Source organism: Pteropus alecto, unplaced genomic scaffold, assembly GCF_000325575.1.
Source record: "Pteropus alecto unplaced genomic scaffold, ASM32557v1 scaffold179, whole genome shotgun sequence".
In the NCBI taxonomy this organism is placed as follows: Eukaryota; Metazoa; Chordata; class Mammalia; order Chiroptera; family Pteropodidae; genus Pteropus; species Pteropus alecto.
Genome location: NW_006442112.1, coordinates 323,250 through 333,410, shown reverse-complemented (window position 1 = coordinate 333,410; position 10,161 = coordinate 323,250). Strand labels below are relative to the sequence as shown.

General features: G+C 36.0%; 1 protein-coding gene across 1 annotated transcript in view; it reads right to left on the bottom strand.

Moving 5' to 3' along the window:
• Positions 1-3,509: 3,509 nt before the first annotated feature.
• TAF7L (TATA-box binding protein associated factor 7 like) overlaps positions 3,510-10,161 on the bottom strand; it is a 12,638-nt gene continuing 5,986 nt past the window's right edge. Inside the window, exons 7-12 of the mRNA XM_015596225.2 lie at positions 7,985-8,026; positions 7,040-7,112; positions 6,603-6,698; positions 5,947-6,183; positions 5,637-5,749; positions 3,510-3,608 (exon numbers count right to left, since the gene is read on the bottom strand). Of these exons, the coding sequence (XP_015451711.1) occupies positions 3,510-3,608; positions 5,637-5,749; positions 5,947-6,183; positions 6,603-6,698; positions 7,040-7,112; positions 7,985-8,026 (660 nt within the window). The remainder of the gene's footprint in view (positions 3,609-5,636; positions 5,750-5,946; positions 6,184-6,602; positions 6,699-7,039; positions 7,113-7,984; positions 8,027-10,161) is intronic.

The following is a 10,161-nucleotide window of genomic DNA, read 5'->3' as shown; positions in this document are numbered from 1 at the left end:
AGGGAAATGATCTGTAGGGAGAGGCAAAAAAACCAAAAAACAAAAAACAAGAAAAATTCATCTGAAATCTTAAGCTCCATTATCGATCTAGAATTTATTTATATGAACCAAAAAGAACTACTGTAATTTGGCATTTATAAGTTAATCTTAGTCTTGTGGTGTTCCAAAGAACAGTGCTGCAGTCAAGAATGCATACACAATGTTGTGGCCATGATACTGTCCTTTATTATGCCAAACTTATCAAAGGAAGCTTTAAAATTGAATATGCTAAAACAATTAAATATGCTTGCTGTTAAGAATTTGTACTTCTGGGAAGAGTGTACAGAGGTCACAGCTCAGTGTAGGGGCAATTGGGATAGGATCACTGTAGCCATATTCTAAGAGTCAGAAGATAAGGCAATTGGGAGAGCCTCTTGTCTCAATGAACACACAGGGTCTTAGCTGCTGCTACTTGCAACATTATGAGATACTTGGAAACTGGTTCAGAGTCTTGACCAGTCAGAAGCCTGACAGTGTTCTACTTATCCCGATGCTTTCTGAGTCAGAAGCCCTGAACCTTTTGTGGTGTAGGATTTATTTTATTTTTTACTTGAAATGGCAAAATGATCAATAACACTCAGAGAGGTATACTGTCTTTGGGACAAAGGTGGTTTTTGAATGTTATTCAATTTAGATAGCTCCATACCAGTGTAGATTTTCATTCTGTGAAATAGAAAGAATGGAGCATTACAAAATGATCCTATACTGCACACCACCTACTGAAAACTGTTATAATTCCCACTTGCAGTAATTTAGAGGTTCTTTTCACTTGGATTCTGACCATGATTACAACCACTGACTGCTCCAATTCTTTCTCTTTCATGGGCTCTTTCTCCTCCCAGCACCCTCTAAAGGGAAAATTTTCCCTGCGTTCAGACTTATTGCTGAACACTCAACCTGGCTACTTCACCTGTCCTTACAACTTCAGTGATCATTTCTACACATGAGCCATTCTCCAAACTCCCATTTTCAAGTACTTCCAAGTCAACATGCTTCCAACTCAACTCATCATTTTCTCCATTCCCCATCCCCAATAATTCTTTTCCTGTTGTCTTCATTTCAGTTAGTGGCATACCATTTTCTAGTTGCCCAGGCTTTGGACTCCTCTTTGTTCCCCTTTTTATCCTATGAATCTAATCAATTGTTGAGTTCTGATTCCTTCTATTACTTGCATCTTTCCTCTAGTCTTTCTCTATTCAAATTTATCCTATATACTTCTGGCAGAGAAATCTTCCTGCATTACTTCCCATGTCAAAAAAAAAAAAGCTGTGGTGGTTCATTATGAACTACATCAAAAATCTAAACTCTTTAGCCTGGCATCACCACCTCTGAGCCACTGTGATTGCAACTTTCTGTATGGAATGTCCTCCTTTCTCTATCTCCTTATTAAAATCCTACTTATATTTTAAGGCCCCAGTCAAACACCATCTCTCCATGAAGTCTTCCCTAATTTCCATGGGCAAGAGTGAGCTCTCATTCCTTTAAATTCCTATCCCTTTCATGGATCTCTCCCCAATTGAAGGCAGAGATTCAGTTGCAAATATTTTGTAGCTTCCTGCAGAACCTAGCTTAAAGTAGCACCCAATAAATCTTCATTGAATAAATGGGCTAATATAAAGGGCTCTGAGTGAATAAAGTTTACAGCTATCTTTCTATGTTGATAATAGCACTCCCCAATACTAACTACTTACATTGATGATAACAAAGATGTTTAGTGGGTGATAAAGCAATCTTGGCATTAACTGTTCAAATGGTTATTTATAAACAGTACTTGGATATGTCATTTACTGAGGGGAGGGGAATATATGGAACTTAAGAATTCCCCTGGCCTTGCTGGATGAGGATGGGAATAGGGTACACCATTATCTCTACCTTAAGAGACCCATGCTAAGCCCATATTCATAATACGACCTCCAGTCTCTTTAAAATTATTACCCTCAACAGCATAAGGCTGGAGTCAGCATACATTTTCTATACAGCTACTTGACCTTCACTTATCACACACTTCCCTATTCTCTTTTTACTCTGCTCACTCCCTTGTGGCTTTAAATAATAGCCATTCAAGTTAGATACCTGGCACACAACCTTAACATTTCCTTCTCCTTCAACATCCAGTAATTGACCCAAGTCCCATCAACCCTACCTTTAAAATGCATTCTCTCACATGTGAATGTTCGTAGCAGCATTATTTATGACTGTCAAAATGTGGACACAACCCAAATGTCCGTCAATGGATGAGTGGATAAACAAAATGTGGTATATCCATACAGTGAAATATTATTCAGACATACAATGAAGTACTGATATATACCACAACATGGATTAATTTTGAAAACATTATGCTAAGTGAAAGAAGTGAGACACAAAAGACTATATATGTTTTCTTTTATATAGAATAGCCAAAATAGACAAAGTAGACTAGTAGAAAGTAGATTAGTGGTTGCCTAGGGGTGAGGGGAGAGTGATCCAGAAGAAATGGGAAATGAATGCTAATGGGTACAGTTTTCTTTGGGATAATGAAAATGTTCTAAAATTGACTGTGGTGATGGTTGCACAATTCTGTGAATAAACTAAAAGTCATTGAATTATACAATTTAAATGGGTAAATTGTAGAGTTTGTAAATTATATCTCAATAAAGCTGTTATAAAACCTTTTTATTGCAGTTAAAAAATATATATCCTTTCTAGCTCTATTCCCACCACCCTAGTCCAAATTATCATGATCTCTTATTAGACTACTATCCAGCCTCCTAACTGGCCTTCCTTCTAATCCTGCCCCTCTACAATCCATTCTCCAGATAAGGACCAGTGATCTTTTAAAAGTTTAAATTAAATGTGGGTCTCCTACTTAGAACTCTTCAAGGGCTTCAATTGCACTAAAGAATAAAACCCATCCTCCTTATCATGGCCTGCAAGGGACCATACAATATGGCTTCTGCCTACCTCTCCAACCTCATCCTTGTTTTAAATACTACAGAGGTCCACAAAGAGGCCAAATTCTTTCCCAATGTGGTACCTGGCACGGGCTCCATCCAAGAAGCTCTTCATTCCCTCTTTGCCTGCACTTATACCTCAGATCTCAGCCTAAATATAACATCCTCAGAAAGGCTGATCATGACTCCTCTCCCCATTTAATTCAAGACTCTATTCAAATAGCACCATTGACTTTTTCTACTTCACAGCACTTCTTCACGATTCACACCTTTAAATCTGTATGATAATTTGTTTACTGTCTATCTTCCCTGCTAGACTGTTAGCTCCATGAGGACAAGTATTGTATCTGTCTTATTCAACACTGTATGTACATCCAGGGCTTTTCATGTAATAGGCATTCAATATCTGTTAAATAAGTGAATTTTCACAAAGACCTTGTTACAGCTTGCTACCCTCGTTTAGAAGATTTGGCCATTACAATTTCTGTAAAGAAGAGCCAGAAACGAGATTGAGGGTAGGGTGGGGTATTCTTCGTATCAAATGTTTTCTGGTTGATTTGAAAACACACTTCTTACCTGCTCGTTTTTTTGTTTTTCCTCTAACTTAAGCTGCTCCAGCACGGAGTATAAATGAGTCTGGAAAACAAATTGTATAAATGATGAATTCTGAGTCTCAAAAAAAAAAAAAAAAAAGAACCAAAAGACACAAAGAGTTTGGCCTTAGTTGCAAGAAAAGAACACGCTTTTTAAAGAATTTAGAGGATAAAAACAGCACCTTCTAACTACAAGATCATCAACTTGATTTTATACACCCTATACAGCATTTTTTTCTTGTCCTAAAATAAATGGTTGAAATGCCTTTTTCTAGTTGAGCACAAATCCTTTAACTGTGGTGAACTATTTAAAAAAGCTAGCTTGGAATTTAGTGCCGATTCCTTCACTTCTCTGCACTAGGGCAGAATATTACCATTCCTAACTAGTACTGCATGCGACAGCAATCATAACAATATCATATATCTGTATCTTTCAAAGTATGTCCATATCTATTGTCTCACTTGGTTATTCTAAAAGACAACACTTTAAATAGGTATAGTTTCATGTCAAGTTTCTATTCTTCAATGACTACAGCTCTAAAGAATATGAAATCTGGTAAGAAATTATCCAGATGCTTCAGAATTTCCCTCACTATAAGGAGAAAAGCAAACATGGAGTAAAAATACATTCTCCTTTTGTTGATGTGTATTAATAAAAATAAAGCAAGATATTTATTTTTGTTCAAGCATGCATCATAAAATTTAAAAATAAAAACAAACAAACAAACAGTCCAATTAAAAAATAGACAGAAGACCTGAACAGATACTTTTCCAAAGAGGAAATACAGTTGGCTAACGGACATATGAAAAGATGCTCAAGGTCGCTAATCATCATAGAAATGTAAATTAAAACCACAATGAGATATCACCTCACACCTGTCAGAATGGCTATCATCAATAAATTAAAAAACAGCAAGTGTTGGTGAGGATGAGGAGAAAAGAGAACCCTCCTAATTGTTGGTGGGATTGCAAATTGGTACAGCTGCTATGGAAAACAGTATGGAGGTTCCTCAAAAAAATTAAAAATGGATATACCTTTTGACCCAGCAATTGCACTTCTGGGTATTGATCCAAAGAAAACCAAAACAAATATTCATAAAGATCCATGCACCCCAATATTCATGGCAGCACAATTTACAATAGCTAAGATATGGAAGCAATCTAAATGCCCATCAATAGGTGACTGGATAAAGAAGTTATGGTTCGTGTATACAATGGAATATTACTCAGTCATTAAAAAAAATGATATCCTACCATTTGCAACGACATGGATGGACCTAGACGTTATTATGCTGAGTGAAATAAGTCAGACAGAGAAAGATAAATGCCATATGATTTTACACGATTTGGTGAGGGACAGAGGGGAGGGGGGTTGGGAGGCTGGGAGAATGGGGTGAAGGGTTAAAGAAGTACAAATTAGTAGTTGATAGTTGGGCACAGGGAGCATGGAAGAGAGAATGCAGTTAACATTAATACGATGGCTAAGTGGAGGGCTGAGAGAAGGAGGGAGCCATTGGAGGATTGTTTTATGAACATTATAGATGTCTAACCAATGTACTGTATACTTGAAACTAATTTAAATAAATAAATTTATTTTAAAATTTTTTCAAAATAAATTTAGTTAATTCTCTTTTATTGCAATGAATACATTTTGGTACAAACGACAGGGTTAAATCTATGCTCTAGCACTTACTATGGTCTTTGGCAAGTTACTTAACCTCTTTGAATTTCAATTCCTTATCTATAAAATTGGAATAGTGACCATACCTGTATTCAGGGATATGAAGATGAAATGAGATGATGCATGTAAAATGCTTAGCTCTTTCACATAAGAAATGCTCGATATTGGCAATTATCTCAAGTCTCCTGGTCACTTCCCCAAAACTGCTTATATGAGATGATCAAAATCACTCAGGTAAAAGGAAATAGGGATATCTATTATTAGGGGTTTCTAAGAGGTTGTTTAAGTTCACGAGTGAACGAGAATGCTGCAAAGAGATGACATGAGTGGAAACACAAAGATGTAATTTTGAAAGATGCCAAAATATCTTTATAACAGCCAAGAATTTACCTTGAGTGTCAGGTTTTCCACTTTCATGATGAGTTCCTTCTGTCTTTGTGCTCTGCATTGAACCTCTCGGAGCTTTTTCTCCAAGTAATGAATCTGCTTCTGAATTTCCATGACTGACAGAGACAGACAGAAACTTTATGTATCTAAACATAGCCTGAACTATTGGAACAATTTTCAAATCAACTAAAAGTCCACTACACATCTAAGCAATAACTTCTCAAACTCACTCTAGCATCTAATGTGTATTTAGAGTCAATTTTTAGCACTGCCACCCACTCTGTCCCATCCCTTTATTTTTCTTCTAACTTACCTATTGAACTGGCTCCTTCCTTTGCCTCATAGTGGGCAGATCCAATTAACTTGGCCTGTAGCTCCCTTTGCAGATTCTCTTCATAATAATCTTCCTCCTCTTCATCCTCATCATCAGTGTCATCCTCCTCCTCTTCATCATCATCACCATCATCATCATCACTCTCATCATCATCATCCTCGTCCTCATCATCGCTGCTGCTAGAATCACTGAGCTTCTCCCGAAACATATCATATTCTACTGGTTTTAAGCAAGAGGAAGGTGAAACTATCTGAAATTTTTCAATGATTCCCACTCCAGCTGCAATTATACTCCTTCCCTTAAAATTTCCTGGGCAGCCAATGAAATTTATAAATAATTTTTCTTGTAGAAAGATTATTCTCTTCAAAAACCAAGGACAGGAAATGCAAAACATCATAACATTCATTCATGTACTCAATGATCAAGATATTTAGAGAATCTAAGGGATCATAGCAATTTAGAATACCAGGGATTGATGGGAGATTAGAATCTCTAAAATAGTGAGGGACCAATAAGAGGAAAGAGGGCAAAGGCATCCTTTTTCTGTGATTGGCCTGTAAGTCTATGGAGAATGGTCTTACATACAGTCAACACCTATCTTCTCTGAAGCTCCTACTTTGCTTTTATTAATGTACCTGATGAGCTATGACCCTGTTTATAGCCACTTGCATCTGGAATGGAACCTTGACTTTCTATTTCCTTGGATTCACCTTCGGCAATGACTTCCCATCCTGAAAGAAGGGGTAGTCAAAGAAAAAAAAAAACAGAAAGAAAGAAGAAGGCCCCATTGAAAGGGAAAAGGCTCTCTGGCTGAAAATGCTATTTAATTTAGTCCAACTTCAGGCCATTTGTATCTGGATTCCCAGTATGGAGAAGAGCCTTATATTGAATTACACAAGTAAATAAATTTCTATTATGTGAATTTACTGTTCCCAGATAGAAAACAACATTTCCAAAAATCTTAAGTTCTACATATCAAAATTGGCATGCAAATACCAGAAGTGAGGGCTTGTCAACTAGTGCATATGGGGTGGAACAGACTATGCAGAACATATTTAGTATAAAAGGATACGGGCACTGACAGCTTCAGCATCTGAACACAGTAGTCTTTTCACCTCTTTTTCCACATCAGGAGAGTCAATGTACTGAATCAGAGTGGCGGAAGGGAGAATATCAGTCATGTCATTTATTACCCTGCGTTTTGCAGAATTGCCCTTTTCCTACATATGAATGAATTCAAATAATAAGCCCTCTTTAAGATAACCACCCAGCCAAATTTCTACTTCAAGTAATGCTAAATATGAAGGAATCTTTGACCAGGATCTAGATTTGTACAATAAGCTTATTTTTTTTTCCCAATCAAATTACTTGTGACATTTAATCTTTCCAATCTGCAACTCTATGGTAAAGACCTCTCTCAGAGGTGCAGCCCTTAGGCCTCAGTTATTAATTATTTGCCTTGACCCACATTGGTAAAAAACTATAATTCCTTATTTGTTTTTTTAGAAGTAATTTGGTTTAAAGATACAAATTCCCAGAGTCCACTTCCCCACATCTTTATTATTAGAGATTTTCCTATAAAAACTGGGTCTTAGCTACATATTCTCCCTTAAATCTAGTTTTAGACAATTATCTCCACAGCAACCAATTCATCATGCCACAAATAGAAATTAGAATTTTGAGGGGGAATAAGCAGTTGCAAACAACTGCTGGTAAAAGTGAACCCTGGCTTCCAAGAAAAGGCTTTCTAAATAAGTATCACAGAATAAAAGCAGATTAGAATACACATGGTCACTGACCATGATGTATCTTTTCCTCTAGGAGTTATCAGACATTAAACAATGAATTCATTCTTCAGTAAATCAAATTTAGTGTATGTGTATGGGAGTGAGAGTTAGAGGTAGGAAGGAAGGCTTGAAAGTAACCTTTATAATTTATTTAATTTGTTTGAAATTAATGAGCTATGAAATAAAACACACTAAAGGTAAACAATAAAGTTATATAATGACCACTCTACCTCAGTAAAGCTGACTTCTTCGACTTGGTTGAAATCAACCTCCTAAGAAATAAATCACAATAAACAATGAAGTTATAGTATGAATGTCCTACTTCACTAAAGCTTAAATAGTTCTAAAAACATTCCTAAGTTTACATTTAGTAGTCACTCAATGAATGCTGTTGACTGACAGTATGAAAGCCAAGACAACCGTGTTCACAGACTGAAAGACAACATAGTAAAGATGTCAATTCTCCCCAAATTAATCTCTAAGTTTAATGCAATTCTTACCAAAATTCCAACAAGGTTTTCTATAAACAAACTTATTTTAAAATTGATATGGAAAAGTATAGGCTCTAGAATGGTTAAAACAATTTTGACAAAGAAAAATAAAGTGTGAACAGCCTTCCTGATTTCAAGACTTACTGTATCACTACATTGTGATATCACTGGAGAGAGCAACACATATATTAATGGAACAGAACAGGGAACCCAGAAAAAGACTAACACAAATATGCCCAACCTATTTTTGACAAAGATACAAAAGCAATATAATGGAAGAAGGACAGCCTTTTTAACAAATGGAGCTAAAACAACTGGACATGCAAAGGCAAACAAACAAACAAACAAACAAGTAAATAACCGTGCACTAAACCTCACACCTTTTACAAAATTAACTCAAAGATGGATTGCAGGTTTAAATGTAAAATGTAAAACTTTTAGAAAAAAAGAAATAGGAGAAAATCTTCAAGATCTGGGCTAGGCAAAGAGTTCATAGATTTGACACAAAAAGCCAGATCTTTAACAGGAAAAATCAACGAACTGGATCTCATCAAACAAAAACTTTTGCTCTCTGAAAGACTCTGTGAAAAAGATGAAAAGACCAGTTACAGACTGGGAGAAAATATTTGCAAACCAGATACATGACAAAGGAGTAGTATTTAAAACATAAAAAGAACTCTCAAAACGCAATAATTAAAATAAATCCATTTAGAAAATGGGCAAAAAGCATGAACAGCCATTCCACTGAGTGGATATACAGGTGGCAAATAAGCACATGAGATGTTCAACATCATTATCCATCAGAGAAATGCAAATTAATACCATAATGAATAGTGATACATCTATCAGAATGGCTAAAGTAAAAAATAGCAATGACACCTAATGCTGGTGAGAATACAGAGAAATTAGATCAACATACATTGCTGGTGAGAATGTAAAATGGTATAGCCCCTCTGGAAAGCAGTCTGGTAGTTTCTTATAAAACTAAACATGTGGTGAACATATAACACAGCAATTGCACTCCTGGGCATTTATCCCAAAGAAATGAATACTTATATTCACACAAAAACCTGCTCACAGCTTTATTTATAATTATCAAAAATTGGAAACAACACAGATGTCCTTTAATCGGTGAACAGTTAAACTGTGGTACATTCATACCACGGAATACTACTCAGCAATAAAAAGGTATGAACTCTTGATACATGCAACAACTTGCATGGATATTAAGGAAATTATGCTGAGTGGGGAAAAAAAGCCAGTTTCAAATGTTATACATTGTATGATTCCATTTATATGATATTACAGAAATGGCAAAATTACAGAGATAGAGAACATGTTAGAGATTGCCAGGGGTTAGAGACTAGGGCTGTAGGGTAGGTGGGAGGTGAATATGGCTATAAAAGGGCAAGATGAGAGATGTTTCTGGTAACAGAACTGTTTAGTATCCTGACTCTAAGTGGCTACATGAACATACACATAGGACAAAACTGCACAGAAATAAACACACACGCACACAAAAGAGTACAAGTAAAATTGGAGAAATCTGAATAAGATTGGTGAATTGTAATAGTCAATTTCCTGCTTGTAAAATTGTACTATAATTTTGCAAAAAAGTTACCATGGCAAAAGTTGAGTAAAGCTACACAGTATCTCTCTTTTATTTCTTATGACTCCAAGGGAATCTACAATTATTTCAAAATAAAAAAGTTTGATTAAGAAAAAAAGCCAAGCCACAGTGATTCTGTAGCTTACCCAAGGCTCCACAAGTCTGAGGTAAGATTAGGAACATAACCACAATTCCCAATTCTCGGGTTCTGGATGGGTTCACTTTAAAGCCAGATCTTGCACTATATATTCCCGTTTGCTAGCACATAGTGCTTGGCATTTAGCTCACACTCAGTAAACATTTATTG